The sequence below is a fragment of the Ziziphus jujuba genome, chromosome 5, assembly GCF_031755915.1.
Source record: "Ziziphus jujuba cultivar Dongzao chromosome 5, ASM3175591v1".
NCBI classification, from domain to species: Eukaryota; Viridiplantae; Streptophyta; class Magnoliopsida; order Rosales; family Rhamnaceae; genus Ziziphus; species Ziziphus jujuba.
In genome coordinates this window covers 23,846,025-23,865,504 of record NC_083383.1, presented here as the reverse complement: position 1 = coordinate 23,865,504, position 19,480 = coordinate 23,846,025, and the positions used below count along the sequence as shown (strand labels likewise).

The following is a 19,480-nucleotide window of genomic DNA, read 5'->3' as shown; positions in this document are numbered from 1 at the left end:
AAAAATCTATTTAGTTGGGCTAACTACAATATAGAAACAGAAAAAAAAATATCTATATATAAATGTCCAATATTACAAAAAAAAAATAAATAAATAAAAGGTGTCATTACACAACATGACCTCTGAAAATAATTCCTTGGACCACTGCTTAGTCCCTGAAAAAATTTTCAAGTCTGCCACTGCTCATCGGCTATTAAAATTTATAATATCATTTCTAATGGACAATAGAGTGGAAAATATGAGTTTTTTAGTATGATATTTTTAGATTTTTGTCTTTTATACACTTAGGCTATTTTTCATTTTATTGAACGGGATGATTACTTAAAATTCATTAAAATAAAAATAAAAAATAAAAAAGGAAAAACATTGGTACATGGAACGGACAGAAAAAGCAACTCATTGCAAACAATATTAAGACATAATCAATAAGGTCTATTTTTAAAAAAAGAAAGAAGAAAAAATTAAGGTACACTTGAGAATATTAAGATTTAATTTATTACTACTGTGAAAAAAAAAAGTGGTTATCAAATTGAACATAAATATTAATTTTGAAATAAAAGACATTGCATATAGATACTTATTTACGAAGGCGATAAGTAGGAATAGCAAGCAGATGCTTAGCTCTTGGAGTTGTTATCCCAGACTCTTCAGTCATGTCCAACTCAGTTGGCAACATACCATTTGGAAGCTCCCAATCGAAACAATGCACAAGCTGTGCCAAAACCAGCCGAACTACAGTTAACCCTAACTGTATTCCGGGGCAACCTCGCCGTCCAGAACCGAACGGAATGAGCTGAAAGTCCCTTCCGCGGAGATCTACACTACTCCCTTCAAACCTTTCCGGGAAAAACTTTTCTGGATTAGTCCAAGCAAGAGGGTCTCTTCCAATTGCCCATGCATTGAAAATTACATGTGATTCCTTGGGTATGTGGAAACCTTCAACCGTGCAATCTTCCATGGATGCATGAGGGAGCAACAATGGTGCCACTGGATGTAGCCTCAAGGTCTCCTTCACTACCATGTTCAAATACTCCAAGCTTTCCAAGTCTGATTCTTCCGCCATTCTTTCCTTGCCCACTATTTTTTCTATTTCCTTCTGAACTCTCTTCATTATTCGAGGGTGTTTGATGAGTTCAGACATTGCCCATTCGATTGCTGTTGCTGAAGTGTCCATTGAAGCTACAAGCATGTCCTACGAACAACATATTTATACAAATATTGAAGCTGATGAATTGAAATATATATATATATATATATATAATCAATAGCTTGTTTTTTTAAATTGTTTTTCAAATTCTAAATTAGACTCTTTCTAGAAGGGGAAAAAAAAAGTTGAAAATAATTAAATAATAAAATAACACTAAAATCTTATATCTTAGTGTGATTGTCTTTGCATATATATGTCCACCTAAGATATAATTAATTCTTTACCCACAAAAAAAAAAAAAACTAAGATATAATTAATTAAGAGTGGTAGTACTTGTTACTGTTACAAATTAAAAGGACAGTTATATGAAAACTACTAATTCTTTTACTAGTTTTCTTCCTAGTTCTAATTTTATAGTAGATATCTATTGACATGTTAAAACTTAAATATTACCACTGCCTAACTATAACATTACTTTATTGGTTTTAATTTATATTTTTAGAATTATATCTCCTTAGATTTTAAGATAAAATAAAATTTCAAAAAAATATATAAAAATAGAATAATCACGATATAAATATATAATTAAGAGAGTACCAAAATGATAGCTTTAATGTTAGGCCGTTCAATGCTGTATTCAGATTCTTGGGATCCCATGAAGCTCAACATGACATCAACGAAGTCTTTGGACGTTTTATGTTCATCCCCTACAGATTGAATATGTTCATCGATGATCTTCTCAAAGAAATCATCAAAAACTTTACTAACAGCCTTCATTTTCTTAGTCAATCCCTGAAAATCAAACCGAGCAATCTGAGGAATATAATCTCCCAAGTTTGGCACGGCTGCCAAATGCATACCCTCTTGAATTACAGCCTTGAAACCTCTCTCATCGAACTCACTGTCCAAATACTTCTTTCCAAACACCATCCTACAACTCATATCTGCACTAAGGGACGAAATCTTGGCGCTAAGATCAACAGCAACCTGATCTCTGGCCGCCTCTCGAACAAACTCGATAAATAGGCCTAGCTCTTCCTTCCTCATGTCTCTGAATGAGTTGATCTTGAGGCTGCTGAGAAGTTCCAGAGTGCACATCTTTCGAATGGCTCGCCAGTAGGAGCCATACTTGGCGAACGTCAAGTTCTTTTGGTCGTAAGAGATGTGCTTTGCTGCTTCATGGGATGGCCGGGTTGCGAAAACTAGGTCATGGGTTTTGAGGAAGAGCTCGAAGGCTTGAGGAGAAGAAACAACAGTGGTGGGGACAAGACCTAAGCGTAAATGCATGATGGGGCCGTAGTGTTTAGCTAGTTGATGGAGATCACGGTGAGGAAATTCCCCTAAGAGATGGAGGCTTCCGAAAATGGGAAACCCTCTTGGACCTGGAGGCAATTTTTTGTTCTTCTTGTTTTTCCATGGTTGGAGGAGAAAAACTAGAACAAGTGAAAGTATGAACCAAATCCAAACCATATTGGTTTTTAATTTGCTTTTCAAAAGATCACGTAGTAAATTGGAACTATAAGTGGAGCTAAAAGTGAGTAAGATAGGCTAGGTGACAATGTGATATTTATCCACAAATATTTGAGTTAGTGACAATTGATAAAACAAAAGTTTAGTTAAATTCAATGATAATATGTATACGATATGTGCGTAGGCATAATTGCATATGCTCTCGTTGTTTTATTTATTTATTTATTTATTTATTATTATTATTATTATTATTACTATTATTATTGTGAATGTATGCACACATTGTTGTTGTTGCTGTGCTGATTATAAGACAGCTAATTAATTATTTGTTTTTGTTTTTTTTTTATTTTCGTTTCGTATTTTATTGTTTTCTATTGTTTTATGTTTCTTGTATGAATCCCCGACGGCAGACGTACGACGTCAATCACGATGGTATAATTGTTTGAGTACTTGGATTTGGATATATGAAAACTGTGGGGTTTTATTTTTCATTATATATATATATATATATATAATTTCTTATGGAGAATATTTAGTCCAACATTGTCTTTATGTACAAATTTATATAAGCCTCAACAATATATAGGAATCTTGCTCTAATTCATTATTCAAAAAAAAAAAAATTTTCTTGAACAAGATCTGAGTTTGAATCTCTCATCTCTAATATATATATATATATATATATTAACCATTGATTTTTACCAGCGATTAATATTAGATTTCAACATTAGAATCTCACACACCCTCACCTCCAAATACAATTTCCACTGTCTTCCCAATTTCAATTTTGATGGAAATCTTGTTCATGTATTTTTTAATTTTTCACTAGACAGTACAGCATTTTTGAAAAGTGTATGCCATTGCTTAAGCATAATTATAAGTTATGGACATTTTTATTTTCTTTACCTACATTAAATGATAAGGATGATCTGGGAGCTGATTTGGCATTGAAAAACTGTATGAATTTTTTTTCGGAATTTCAGTTGTCACGGGCATGGGATTTGAGACGATTTTCTTCTATTAAGAAACTACCAAATAGTTTGGGCTAACTAAAACATCTGAGATATCTTGATATTTCAAGTTTTAATGAAATCCAAGAGCTGCCTAATTTTATCACCAAACTGCAGAATTTGCAAACATTGAATCTTCCTTATTGTGAGAAGTTATCAAGTTTGCCAAGAGATATGCATTAAATGGTCAGCATGAGGCATCTTGTGTTGGATTGTTGTGAGGGTTTGAGTCATATGCCATGTAGACTTGGAGAACTGACTGGCCTTCACACATTAAGTAGTTTTGTTTTGATTGATCATGACATCAAACAATTAAAGGCCGAGGAATACGAGTATTGGTGAGGTTAGTGAATTATCCAACCTCAACAGTTTGAGAGGTGAGTTAACAATTTGGAATATGAGACATGACATTGAGCAGTCAGAGACTACAAATTTACAAGGGAAGGAACATCTACGAAAGTTGGATTTGTTTATTTGGAGTTTGAGGAAGATGATCATTCTGTGGAAGAATATGAAAAGCCACTAGAATATTACAGGTTGGGCTAAGTGCTTATGAATCTTGTTATACTTAAACTAGATGCACGTAAAAAATGTAGGTATCTCCCACCTTTGCATGTATTGACTTGTCTCCGGCAACTTAATCTTGGTGGTTGAATTCCCTCGAGTATACTGATCAGAATACTACTGCTAGTTGTGACATGCCATTCTTCCTTTCCTTGAAAGAACTTCGGATTGCGAACCGTCCAAAACTAACTTCCATGCAGCTGTTTCTATATTTTGAAATGTTGTCCCTGGATAAATACTAGCTAGAAGCCATTACTACATATGATGACAATGGCACATAAAGAAGCTTGTTCTAGTTCTAGTTCTAGCACACACTACTAGAATCGCATTGATAAATGATGCAATAAATACATCATACAAAATAAATAATGATGTATCGCATGGAGTCTTCTAACGCTATATCGCTAAAGCCATAAAACAATAAGGGACGCATCATGAGAATCACCTATCTTTGAGTTTTTAGTGACTCAGATTGATTTTTAGCGGCACACCATAAGAGTCGTCTATCTTTGCATTTTTAGCGTCGCATATTGACTTTTAACGACGTATGCTGACAATCCACTTATAGCGACATATTATTTAGTGATGCTTCTTCACACTGTCGCTAAAAATTTATTAGCAACTTTTTTTAAAGCATCACTAAATATATGAGTCATTAAAAATAACAAATTAAAGGTCACTAAATATGTTAGGCGACTTTGTTATGCATTAATGCGTTGCCCCTTCTTTTCTTTTTTTTTTTTAATTTTACATTTTTTTAAATTTTGTGAAAAATAATTAAAATAATTAAAATACAAAAAAACTAAAACTAGTTCCATCCAAAATAATTAGAATAAAAAAATTTAAACTAAATACTTTTTCATAACAAATTAATCATCAAATAAATTAAATATTATCTCATTGATATATTTTTATATAATTTGTAAACTATTGTATTTTTTCCATAACAAATTTAATATTAATTAAATTCCATGAATGCATACTCATTGAGATGGAAGTTGAAGTCCTCTTATTGTATATTATACCTTCATATTGTATATAGAAAAATTAAAAAAGTTATTAACACTTATGCAAAATAAATAAAATATTAATCATTATTAATTTTGTAATTTAGTATAATATTACCTTCTTAAGATTTGACGAGGCACATTTTTCCTTATTAAAAGTGGAAAACACATAATGAAGCGGATCAAAAAAATAATTTAATGAATAATCATAAATTTCATAAATATTACTTAAAATATAAGTTAATAAATATATGTACCAATTTATTTAGAATATATTGTTTATCTATATCCCCTCACAGTCATTACGAACATAGCAACTCTCACATTCATCCTCATTATCATTTTCATCAACACTTGGCTATTGTATGGCAAATGGATTGTGAGCCACGTAGTATCGTGAAGAACATTTTCTTCAACCACTTCTACTTTAACTCTTCAACCAATTCTACTTTAACAAAAGTACAATGTCGTGGTGGAGTTAAAACAATAGACCATCTCAAATCAAGTTGATCAGCATAAAATATTCATTGAACTTATGAAGCCATGATGAATGGGTCAGATTTGTATCCAATTTTATTAAAGTTAACACATGTAAACCCCATCTCATCAACATACTATCAGCACATGACTCACCATGCCAAATCCATCGCCGATAGTTGACATCAAATCCATTCCAATATATATGGCCTTTAATATCCCTAATAGTATGGATTTTCATATTCCCACATTGCATGCAAAGACACCGTATGGCATTACAATCATTGGCATTCTCCATGCTAAATTCAAAAATTCATTCACCCCCTTAGCAAAATCGCTTGAGGTTCTATTTTTTGTTATCCATTATTTATCCATTTCCCTACCAATCTAAGCACAACAATGTCAAACAAATTATTGAAAAAGCAAGATTAAGAAAACCCAGCGAATCTCGACAAAAGAAAGATTAAGAAAATCCAGCAAACCTAACCTCCGGTTGATACGAATCCGCCCAAACCTGTACAACCGACAACCCGCTGGGGTACCGATCCGTTACGGATGAAGGTGAGACCGATCATTAGAGCCCTAGCCAAGAAGTTCAAGGACAATCTTGCTGTCTTTATACAAGGAACAAGTCATAGTCAAGAGGGGTTGGCCATATCTAAAGAACCAAGGCCTGTTTTACCCATACAAGCAATAGAAGCCAAAATAGGCCCGGGTGACGATTTTGGTACATTTTTGGAGTCCGGGAAGCATGAAATGGTTCCAATGCTTTATGGGTTCAATACATATGCCTAAGAGGTCATGGAATCAAGTTAAAACAGCCTCAAATGCAATCAAAAAGGGCTTGTACGGACAGCATCAACAATTTGGCCGAATTTGCTGTATTGCTTGCTGGCTTTACTGTATTTTACTGTATTAGCCTTTTCTTATTTTTCCAAGCATGGGCAACGTGTGGGACTTCATATTCAGCTTATTTGGCATCCTAAAAAACATCTAGAAGCTGATTTGAAGCTCAAAGAGGTCAAAGATTGATCAAAGTCAACTTGATCAAAAGGCTAGCATTTTTAGTTTCCTAATTTGTTTTTACTTTTTCTTTTAGGAAACTACCATTACTTTTTGGCTTTTATTTATTTATTTTCTGGACAAATAACTTTAGGAAGGTTTTTATTTTATTCTTTCCATTGTAAATTAATTAATTCCTAATTTAATATAAAGGAATTAATTAATCAAACTTCGATTAGGAAAGGAAGTATAGTTTCGGCCAATTAGGTTTCTTTATGTGTGGTGGCCGGTTTTCTTTATGTTATAGGGTTTTATTTCATGGCTTTGTAGCCTATTTAAAGGCTTATTTTTCAATAAGAAAACAACTTTGATTTGATTGAGAAAATACTTGTGAGATTAATTATCTCTTTGTTCTTTGAGAACACCTAAAACACCGTCAGAGAATTGGTTGTTTTAGCTTGACTTATCAATAGGTTTTCCATCCCCTATTGTGGCGTCTACATTATACTAAGGTTTCTAACCACAGGTTGGTTAGGGGTTGAGGTCCATTCCATTAGAACTTGAACTTAATTGAGATCCGGGCTAATATAATACAGGTTTAGGAGCAGGTCCTCCTAGGTTCGTACCACCGGTTAAAATGAAAAAGTAAATAAATAAAAAATAACCCAACCCACCACATGTTACCGCCAATCCTAAAGAAAAAAGAAACTCATCGAAACCATGGAGTCGAAGAAAGAAGAAGCCAAGCTAACCATGAGGGCAACACAAAGAAATCCAGCTTCCAGATAGCAACACAGGCAAATGGAAACTTAAACCCGAAATATCCCACTCTTCAAGTCTCTCTGAGATTGCTTCCAATTCTAATATCTATTAGATAGTGTACTAACATCTATTTTGTGCAAAGAAATAGTATTCAAACGCCAGCGTAAAATTTTAATATGCACAAAAAAATTTCAGAAAATGGCAAAACAGGTGACCCATTTAAATAAATTGTGTCGCTAAAGGTTAGACGTGACAACGGATCAGGCGACACAGTAACATTTTTAGAGTCACCTTTTTTTTAAAAAAAAATTCTTTAAATTTTTTTTTTTCGAAGTAAGGTTTATTTTCTGCTTAAACTTGCAAGTCTCTTAAATTATATTTTTTTTTCTTTAATAAACTAGAGGAAACGATGATGCATTGTCTTCAGATAGCGTCACCTATTATTTTATTTATGTTTTTTCACCCTTTAAATAGGATTTTGTAGTTTATTTGAGTTTAAAATTTGCATTTCCTTTTAAAATATGCAACTCTCATAAATGTTCCGGTTATGTCTTCAAAATTTTAAGAACAGACGACGCGGTTGCATTTAAAAGAGTCGCCTTATACCCTAGTATTTAAAATTTATTTTTAAAATTTAATTAGTTTTTTAAATTTCATCTATAAATATTTTCACGTAGCATTCCAATGAACATCAATTCCATTGATCTAAAAACATAAAACAATTTTATCAATGCTTTTTTCAATTATTCACATATATGTGTATACACGAAACACAAAAATACATCTCTCATGACCTAATTTGAGATAAGGTATACCAATTGTAAATTGATCTAATGGAACAAAGACTTATAGTCTAATTGCTCGAAGTAAGTATGTCCAACGAGATGAACTTTCAGGTTTTTGGGTATCAATGATAATTTATTTGAATTTATAATTTATAATAGATTGAATTTTTATGTTTTATTTTGAAATAACAAGCGACGCTTTAAATGATACATGGGTCGCCAGATATTTAAGACGACCCATTCTAAAGGGAATAGCCAACGCATTAGTTTCATTCTGAGTCCCCTATATATATTTTTTTTAATCAATTTGATTTTCCTACGATTTCAAATAACCAGTGAAAATATTTAAGCAACATAACTAAGCTGGTATTTTTTTCTTTTTTATCATATGAACAGGCGATGCAGATGCTTCATTATGCATTGCCTATTGCCTTTTATTTTTTATTTTTTAAAATCAATCTGGTTTCTTTCAACTTTAAATAACCAGTGAAAATATGTAAGCAATATACCTAAGCTGATTTTTTTTTTTTTTTTTTAAAGATAAAATGAACAAGCGACATAGACCTTTCATTACATGTCGCCTGTTCTCATATATATACATATATATATATATATATATATATTTGTTTTAACCAATCTGATTTTCTTTCAATTTAAAAAAAACAGTGAAAATATTTAAGCAACATAACAAAGCTGTTTTTTTTTTTTTTTAAATATTGGTAACAGGCGACGCACAGATATTACTACGCGTCGCCTATTATATATATATATTTTTTTAAATAATCTAATTTTATTTCAATTTCAAATAACTAGTGAAAATATTTAAGCAACATAATTGAGCTAGTTTTTTTTATTACCAATATTTAGGATATTGGTAACAAGCAATGCACAGGCTTCATTATACGTTGTCTTTTTTTTTTTTTTTTGGGTTCTTTTAATCAATCTAATTTTATGTCAACTACAAATAACCAGTAAAAATATTTGAGCAACATAAGTAAGCTGATTTTTTTATTTTTTTTAAGATATTGGTAACAGGCGACGCATAGGCATCATTATGGGTCGCCTGTTCTCTTTTTTTTTTTTTTTTAATCAATTTAATTTTATTTCAGCTTCAAATAACTAGTGAAAATATTTAAGTAACATAACTAAGCTTTTTTATTTTTATTTTTCAATATATGTAACAGGCGACGCACAGTCTTCTTTATGTGTCGCCTGTTCTCTCTTTTTTTTTTTTTTTTTGTTCTTTTAATCAATCTAATGTTATTTTAACTTCAAATAACCAGTGAAAATATTAGAATAATATAACTAAGCTAGGTTTTTTTTTTTTTTTTTAAAGATATTGGTAACAGGTGACGCACAGGCTTCATTGTGTGTCGTCTTTTTCTTTTCTTTTTTCTTTTTTCCTTTAATCAATTTGATTTTATTTCAATTTCAAATCACTAGTGAAAATATATAAGCAACATAACTGAGCTAGTTTTTTTTTATTTTAAATATAGGTAACAGGCAACCCACAGTCTTCTTTATGCATCACCTATTCTCTTTTTTTTTTTTTTTAATAAATCTAATTTTATTTAACTACAAATAACGCATGAAAATATTAGAGCAACATAAATGAGCTTTTTTTTTTTTTTTATAAAGATTTTGGTAATAGGCGACGCAAAATAAAGTTTGTGCGTCACCTGTTCTCCTTTTTTTTTTTTTTTAGTTCTTTTTATCAATCTAATTTTATTTCAACTACAAGCAACCAGTGAAAATATTAGAGCAATATAACTGAGCTCTTTTTTTTTTCTTTTTTTTAAGATATTGGTAACTTATTACTAATTGGAGACGCACAATGTGCGTCACCTATTACTAACTGAAGACGCACAATGTGCATCGCCTATTACCTCATTGTACGTCGCCTATTACCAAAATCTTAAAAAAAAAAGAAAAAAAATCAGTTCAGTTATATTGCTCTAATATTTTCACTGGTTATTTGTAGTTGAAATAAAATTAGATTGACTAAAAGAACCCAAAAAAAAAAAAAAAAAAGAACAGATGATGCACAATCTTCATTGTGCATCACCTGTTACCAAAATCTAAAAAAAAAAAATCTAGCTCAGTTATTTTGCTCTAATATTTTCATTTGTTATTTGTAGTTGAAATAAAATTAGATTGATAAAAAGAACCAAAAAAAATAAATAAATAAGAACAGGCAACGCATAAACTTCATTGTGTGTCACCTATTACCAAAATCTTAAAAAAAAAAAAAAGTTCAATTATGTTGGTTAAATATTTTTACTGGTTATTTGAAGTTGAAATAAAATTAGATTGATTAAAAGGAAAAAGAAAAAAAAAAAAAAAAGCGATGTACAATGAAGCTTGTGTGTTGTCTATTACCAATATCTTTAAAAAAAAAAAAAAAAAAAAACAGCTCAGTTATGTTGCTCAAATATTTTCATTGGTTATTTAAAGTTGAAATAACATTAGATTGATTAAAAGAACCCAAAAAAAAAAAAAAAAAAGAACAGGCGACGCCTGTTACCTATAATTTTTTTTTTAAAAAAAAAAACCAACTCAGTTATGTTGCTTAAATATTTTTACTGGTTATTTGAAGTTTTAAAGAAAATCAAATTGATTTAAAAAATAAAAAATAAAAGGGGAACAGGCAACTCAAAATGATTTTTGTGCGTCACCTGTTACCAATATATTTCAAAAAAAAAAAATACTATTTAACAGATTTGCAATAATAAACTGTACATGAAAAATTATATAATTGAACAACAACCTCGTATAATTAAATTTTGTTATTATGTAAACATAGATAAGTGGATGGTTAATAATTTTTCATAAGTCTAGCATTTAAACAATACAATTCAAATAAAATATACGGATAGTATTAAAGGCGACTCTGTTCAGCCTCATATTCAGCGACTCTTAACAGATGTGTTGCGTGTTGTTGCTTTTAGCGATCGTTTGACATCGACTGTTTTGGGATGCGTCGTATATTTATTGAATTTTTACCGATGCGTTAACCTTAGAGTCAAGGTTTTGTTTTTTCAAATGCGTTTGTTTTGTAGCATCGCTGAGTGAGTATCGCTAGATATCAATTTTCGTGTAGTGACAGCATCATTGTCGCCATCATCATCATTCCAATCTCTCTCCAAATTGGTGGACATGTGTGAGTAAAATAATCCTCAAATCTGGTCAGCTATATATGTGTTTACAAGTTGTTGGTCAGAGAAGAAAGAAGAGGAATTTTGCAGGTCCAAAACGGCATCACCTTCCTGCCACATCAGTTAATAAAGGGTAGAAAGGTTATTTCACAGGTTGCTTGCCATGTTGGAGCTGCTGGAGATTAATTGAACGCACAATTTTCTTGTTTCTGGAAATACATATATGTATTTTGCTCTTCTTCCTCATATATCAAATATAGAAAAAAAAGAGAGTGGAAAAAAGTTGCAGACCCAAGAGAAAGCTTTGTGTGAGTGAGTCCCTTGAGTTTCTAGAAGCCATTCTATCTTGTTTCTTTGTATTCTCAACGTGGGTTTGACAGAGATCTCAATGGAGATGGAAGAGTGAATGGGTGTATTTGGATCTTGGGTCTTGATTTGGGTATTCTTATGTGAATCCTCCATTAGAAAGTCTATAACAACTTGTAAACACTACATTTACATAGTACAGAAAGCTCAACACCTGAGCAACGAGGAAGTAGGTTGATTTTGACCGAACCTCAGTAAATTTGTGTGTTTTTGTTCAATTTCTTAATTATAGAAATAGTTCTAGAATTCTACAACAATGGTATCAGAGCTTGTGGTTTAATCTTGGAGAACATTTCTCTGATTCGTGTCTTTCTGCAATTTAGGTTCACTTTCGATTCTTGGTCAAATTAATTCTGCAATTGGGTTTTCTTTTCAATCCTCAACAATTTCGGCCAAGTTGGAATTGGAGGTCTTCAACATGAAAGGTGATTTCCTTTTATGGCGTAAGAAAATGAGGGCAGTCTTGGTACAGATGAAGGTGGGCAAAGCAATTGACAATTCCTTCTCTGAGTCAATTACTGAAGAAAAGAAAATGGAGATGGATGAAATTGTCATGAGCACAATCATCTTGCATCTTTCAGATAGCGTTTTAAGGAAGGTGGATGACATCCAAACCACAGCTTAAATGTGGACTAGATTGGAACAACTCTATCTGGTAAAATCACTCCCTAACCGAATCTTATTGCTCGAACAATTTTTTGGCTTCAAAATGGATGTTCCTAAAGACTTAGATACCAATTTTGATGCTTTTAATAGATTGATTTTAGATCTTGCTAATTGTAAGGTTGTCTGTGATGAACATAATGCTGTGATATTACTTAATTCACTGCCAGAAACGTATAGAGAGGTAAAGAATGCAATTAAATATGGTAGGGATAAGTTGTCCTTAGAAATAGTTGTGAGTGCCTTGAAGTCTAGAGATTTAGAGTTAAAACTTGAAAACAAAAGGGAAGGACTCAATGTAAGAGGCAGGAGTGTCAATAGAAGTTGGGGTCACAATGACCATAGAAACAAATCTAGAGACAATTACAGGTCTAAGTCTAGGCCTAGAGATAAGAAGTGTTTCTATTGTAAGAAAGAAGGTCACTTAGAGTTGCTTTAAGAAAAAGAGAGATGAAAAAAAAAGGGCAAGAAAGTGGAGAGTTTGTCACAGTCTCCACTGACTCAGACCCTGCAGAGGTTCTTGCTGTAACTTCTAAACAAAATTGCTCTAAGTGGGTATTAGATTCTTGCTATTCATATCATATATGTCCAAGCTTGGATTCCTTTCAATCCTACACTAAGTGTGATGGTGGTCAAGTACTTCTAGGTAATAGTCTGTCCTACCAGGTTGTTGGCATTGGTATTCAGTTACAATTGTATGATGGCACTGTGAAAACTCTTTCTTTTATGAGACATGTACCAAGTTTAAAATGAAATCTGATTTCTCTTGGAATGCTTGATGATTTTGGTTATTCATGCAAAACTAAAAATGGTGTAATGAAAATTACTAAAGGTGCATATGTTGCCATGAAAGGTGTTAAGAAAAATGGCTTGTATGTTTTAATTGGCAAAACTGTTATTAATTCTAATAATGCATCTGTTGGGTCATCTATGGATAAAACAAATCTGTGGCATAATAGATTGGGCCATATTAGTGAAAAAGGCTTGTACTATTTGAATAAACATGGTGTATTTGGCAAGAATATGATCAGCAAACTTGATTTTTGTGAAAATTATGTTTTAGGAAAACAACACAGGTTGAGTTTTAACTTGAGTACAAGTAAAGCTAAATTTGTGTTAGATTATGTACATGCTGATTTATGGGGCCCAACCAAAGTACAAACTCAAAGTAAAAATAGATATTTTTTATCCATTATTGATGATCATTCTAGAAAAGTGTGGATTTATTTGTTGAAATCCAAGGATAAAGCTTTTACAAAGTTTAAAGAATGGTTTGGAATTTTGTAATAATAAGTTTGATATTTTTTTGGAAAAACCATGGTATTTTAAGGCATAGGACAGTAAAACACACACCATAGCAAAATGGTGTAGCTGAAAGGATGAATAGGACACTGCTTAGTAAAGTGAGATGTATGCTTGTGTCTTCTGGATCACCAAAATTATTTTGGGGTGAAGCTGTTATGACTGGCATGCACTTGGTTAATTTGTCTTCATTTATTGTTTTAGAGTTTAAATCCCCTGAATATGTTTGGTCTAGAAAGCAATCAAATTATAATAATCTTAGAGTGTTTGGTTGTACTGCTTATGCACACCAATCTAAAGGAAAGTTTGAACCTAGAAGTGTGAAGTGTGTTTCTCAGGTTATGCTCAAGGTGTCAAGGGATTTAGATTGTGGGTTAGAGAAAATTCAGGTTTTAAAGTCATAATAACTAGGGATGTGATATTTGATGAAAATACAATGCCTTGCAAAGTTACTAACCCTGCAGGTACACAATCTAAGCATAAATTGGATAAGAAGCAGCTTGAATTATCCAATGAGGTGGAGAACCAAGATGGTGATGAGTTAGAGAGGCAGCTAGCTAATGAAGAGAGTGAATTAATTGGATCAAAGACACCAACCACATCATTTTCTGATGAAGACACAATTGAAGAGCAAATGGTACAGCAGTCTCCAAGGTCGAATCAGAAACTAGTAGCTTCGCCAGGCTATTTGTTAACTAGAGATCGAGCAAAAAGGCATATTAAACCCAACATAAAGTATAGCTATGCAGATTATATAGCCTATGCTTTGGTTGCATATCAAGACTTGCTAGACAATGAACCAAGGTCTTATATGGAGGCTGTGAGGTCCAAGCAAGCATCTCAGTGGATTGAAACTATGAAAGAAGAAATGAAATCACTACATGGGACTTAGTACCAGCTCCTACTGATCAGAAAATTATGGATTGCAAGTGGATTTATAAGGTCAAAGAAGGGATTACAAGTGCTGAACCAATAAGGTTTAAAGCCAAACTTGTGGCTAAGGGTTTTACACAAGTGGAGGGAATAGATTATAATGAAATTTTCTCTCCAGTTGTGAAGTATCACAATAAGAACCATTTTGGCCTTAGTAACTCGGTTTAATTGGGAATTGGAGTAGTTTTATGTAAAGATAGCTTTTCTACATGAAAGTTTGGAAGAAACCATCTATATGAGCAACTCGAAGGCTTCGAAGTTAAGAAAAAAGTTGGAGAGCTTATGTGCTTACTTAAGAAGTCATTATATGGTGTTAAACAATCACCAAGGCAATGGTACAAGAGATTTGATTCTTTTGTGGTAGAAGCTGGATTTATAAGAAGTGGTTTTGATAGTTGCCTCTATTTTAAGGATACTATGAGTGATATAGCTGTCTATCTTCTTTTATATATTGATGATATGTTAGTGGCTGATCCAAATCTAAAAGTAATACAATTAGTTAAGGAGTTGCTTAAATCTGAATTTGATATGAAGGATTTAAAGGCAGCAAAGAAGATTTTAGGAATATCAATTGCTAGAGATAGGAGAAAATCAGAGATGAAGTTGCTGCAAACTTCTGCCTTACAGAAAGTTATTTCAAGGTTTGCCATGGATAATGCTAAGGTGGTAAATGGTCCACTTGGAGGACATTTCAAACTTTCTACTGATCAGTGTCCTACTATAGATCAAGAAAAAAAGGATATGGTAAGAATTCCATACTCCAATGATGTTGGTTCAGTTATGTATACAATGATTTGTACATGGCCGGATCTTGTGTATGCTATTAGTGTTCTTAGCAAATATATGGCCAATCCAAGTAAGGCTCATTGGGAGGCTATGAAATGGTTGCTTAGATATATGAAGCAAACTTTGTATGAGGGATTGATCTATAGAGGTAATCAAGAGAGTGTTGAGCTCAATGACTATTTAGATTCGGATTATGCAGGAGATAGGGACAAGAGAAGGTCCATTTCATCTTATGCATTTACTTTGTGTGGGAATTGCATAAGTTGGATATCTGAATTACAACCAATTGTGGCATTGTCAACAACAGACCCTGAGTATATAGCAGCTACTGAAGATGCCAAGGAAACAATTTGGCTTAAAGGATTACTAATGGAGTTGAAGGTGCTTGATGGGGAGGTTGTGTTATAGATAGCCAGAGTGCAATTCTTGTAAACTTTTCAGTGTTCAGTGGTGGAAGTGAGTAGCAAAGATAGATGCTTTCTTTTAGTGGTCATGTGTACCACATCAAATTCCATGTCAACACACCTGTTGTGTTCCGAAAATGTTTTCTTAACCATTGGAATGTGATTGAAGATATTCACTATCGGAACAGGGAAGAATATGGCAGGACAGACATCATGAAGGTTGGACTGAGCTATAGAAGTAAGTACGGTTTTGTAAGTTTTCCTGTGCTGTTTCTTTTTGTTCCAATAAGACTGTCTGGTCTGAACTAAATCTGTTTCAATTGAAATTTCTCTGGACTGTTATGCCTCATGTTTCTCAATACAATATTTCAATACTATTGTTCATATGTGTCCCATTCAATATACGACTAGCCCATTTTGCTAAATTATGTAAAATGAAAAAAATTTAGGAGGTGAAGTAACCTGAAGTTTCAGCAGCTTATCAAGCACTCAAACCAATCTAATCTGCCGGGATCAAGATTTGATGGAAAGTCTTACACGCTTGCAAAAGGATCAAGCAGCAATAATATCTTCCTTCCTATTCTTTTTCATATCAGATTAAGAAAATCATCTCCTTTAACAATGAATACATCAAAATTTATTGTTTTCAGTTTTTTTTTTTTTTTTTGCCATTTTAAAATCTTTGAGCTTTTTTTGTTAGATTGACAACTTGGAGAATGAAATATACGTGATCAGAAGAACATGGTCCCCGAATTATAATTGTGTTCTTTCTTTTTACAAAGTTGCCTTGTTTCTATAGGTATTTATATCATAAATCTCTTTTGGAAACTAAATCCATTTCCATCTCTTACTCTTATTTTGGTCTCAATTGTAACAGGTTTTTCTAAGTAATTGTCTACTCTTGGATTCCATTTTCCCATCATCAAGTTACCGATCTCCATTCCTTTGTTGCTTCAAATTTCAAAGGCATTGCGTGCTCCCAATATGATCATAAATTTGTTAGTGCTTTGCAACATGTTAGCTTCATTGTTTCCATGTTTGTGTTCTTGCATTCCCTTATATTTTTCTGTTTATTCTATTAAAATTGCTGTAAATTCGTTCTGCATCTCCATTGCTGTGTGGCTTGAAATTTCAAAGGTATTGCCTGCTCCCAATATGATCTTAGTGCTTTGCAACATGTTAGAGGGTGTATAAGGAGTTTTGGGTTGGTTTAAGAGTTTAGAGAAATCTGGACCAAGAGCAAAAATGTTGTATCAAGCTTAATTCCTAGTGCTAAGAGCATCCTGGGTTGAGTTCACAAAGGATGCAGGCCTATTCTGCTCTGAAACTCATAATTTGTGTATGTTGATTCGTTTTTCGTATAAATTTGCAATAGATTTGTTGGTGAAGAATCAAGTTCTAAAGCTCAATCCAGCTCATCTTCTACGAAGCGCTACAACTTCTCAGCTCACTTCATCAGTTTCCACATCAGCAGCTTCCATCTAATCAACTTAACTTCTTTGGTCTTCTGTCATATTACTTGCTGCCAATTGTCAGTTACTACAGTTAATCAGAAAATGTTTGTATGAATTTCTAATAGTTTGTTCTCTCATTTTTATATTTTTTTTTAAAACCCCAAAATGCTTAGAATATCTTCTTGTGAAAAATCCAATGTCCTCTTCTACTGTCAGCCTTGAAAAAAATAAAAAAGAAAAGAACAATTCATTAATTATCATTTCCATCAAATATATACAATTAGAAAATAACTAAACTAAAATAACCTAAAGCAAATAAGACAGTTGATTGATGAATATAAGTGAGCCCGCAGAGTTTCCATAAATGCTAAAATATCACACAAGTTGTCAATAGCTTAATCAGCATCATAGTCTAGCATCCACCATGGTCATCAAACATGTAGATTTTATTGTACTTTGCATCAAACACAGCAGATTAAGTTGCAAATAAGACAATGGAGTGATGAACATAAGTTAGCCTGTAGAGTTTCCATAAATGCTAAAATACCATACAATGGTCAAGAGCTTAATCAACATTATGTTCTAGCATCCACCATTGTCATCAGCCATGTAGATTTTATCATATTTTGCATCAAACACAGCGGATTAAGTTGCAGATGTCACATATGTCTACTCACATATCCTACAAGCATTTAAGCAAGACTTAATCTACGTAATCAAGAAGTTTTAAAATCACCTCCACTACATGCATGGATCAGTCATAGACCAATGGAAATAATCCCCAGTTACAACGCTCACCCCTCATGACTTCTCACTTCAGAATGGCTGTATCCAAGTTTATGCTATTGTTCCTACATCATACATATCCACAACTCATACAAATTAATTATAATTTTAAAATGTCAAAGGTATTTAAAAAAAAAAAAATTTTTAAAAAAAAAAGGGAAGAGGCAATACCGTATCCTAACGGCCTCATGCAAATCCCAATTAATGAACCATAATAATCTCTCAGTAGTCGAAAAAACAATTTTGCATGATCCAAATTGTATGTAAACAAAACATATAATGAAATGATAAATAGAATAAGAAAGAGCCAAAAATAAAATCATGTTAATAGACTTGGCCTATATTCAAATTCCCCGTTAACCTATCCAAAATATTTAGGTTACTAGCACCTGTTGAAACCTCAGTTTATCAATTCATAAATAAAAGGATTTAAATTGTTGTGCCAGACAAGCGTTAAGAAACAAATTTGAAGCTCAGTTAAGTAGAGAAATAGAAATATGGAGCAGAGAATTTTATATGGAAAATAAATGGTTTAGACATACAAAACCATGTCCTTTGCACACCCTTCTAAGCCGAGCTACATATTCCGATAATTTATTTATGGATTCTATTTGTTTGTGAAGCGAAAAAATATTACCTTCAATCATGTACTCGAAACTAATACTTCTTAATGCCTATATAAAATAACCATCAACAATAGGAAGGAAACAGAGGAAGGAAACAGAGGATATATGAATGCATATATGATCAGTGAAGAACTCACTCTTAGTAAACTCTGCCAAATGCAACTCTTTGTTTTCATCAGCTATCTGTAACAAAATCATGTTTTAGTACTGAGTTCCTAGATCAAGAAACACTTATAATTTATATAAAAAATAAAATAAAATAAAATAAAATCAATTTTTGAGCATCAAAAATATGAAAAGTACCAGATTCCTTTATGTAAATTCATTATATGCATATCAGATGAATCATATGATAGTAGGGCCGGGCAAACTGCACAACCTTGATCATTTAAGAGGAGAGTAAAGGATTAATAATTTGAGTCCTGATGATGTAGATGTCAGATCAAAAATGGAGACTGCAAATGTTACAAGAGAAGCAACACCTGCAAATATTAGAATTGGGGTATTTGAAGTTTGAGGGAGTTGATTATGCTGTTTGAATAAGAGGCGCTATTATACGCTTATTACTTGTAATATAAGTATAATCTAGTTTATATATTATTTCCATATATTTAATATACATTATATATTCAAGGTATGTTAATATGTGTATATAATTATTATGTATTTAATATCTGTTTAATTCTATATTTAACAGATTATATTTATATTTCATATATTATATATAATATTAATATGCATATATATATCTATATATGTATATGTATACGAGAAATCCTTG

General features: G+C 32.2%; 2 protein-coding genes across 30 annotated transcripts in view; one reads left to right on the top strand and one right to left on the bottom strand.

The window, feature by feature from the left end:
• The window catches only part of LOC112490010 (putative disease resistance protein RGA4), a 136,114-nt gene that overhangs the window by 66,081 nt on the left and 50,553 nt on the right, over positions 1-19,480 (top strand). The window lies entirely within an intron of this gene.
• LOC107421428 (cytochrome P450 71AU50) lies at positions 578-2,617 on the bottom strand. Its single transcript, XM_048475785.2, has 2 exons — positions 1,745-2,617; positions 578-1,192 (listed from the first exon to the last, which is right to left on the bottom strand). The coding sequence occupies exons 1-2, from the start codon at positions 2,615-2,617 to the stop codon at positions 578-580; spliced, it is 1,488 nt and encodes a 495-aa protein (XP_048331742.2).

Bases quoted from the DNA above. Each gene is read 5' to 3' on its own strand.
- LOC107421428 (XM_048475785.2), bottom strand. From the start codon at position 2,617: ATGGTTTGGATTTGGTTCATACTTTCACTTGTTCTAGTTTTTCTCCTC. The intron at 1,193-1,744 runs GTACTCTCTTAA...TGTTGTTCGTAG, and splicing joins ACATTAAAGCTATCATTTTG to GACATGCTTGTAGCTTCAAT.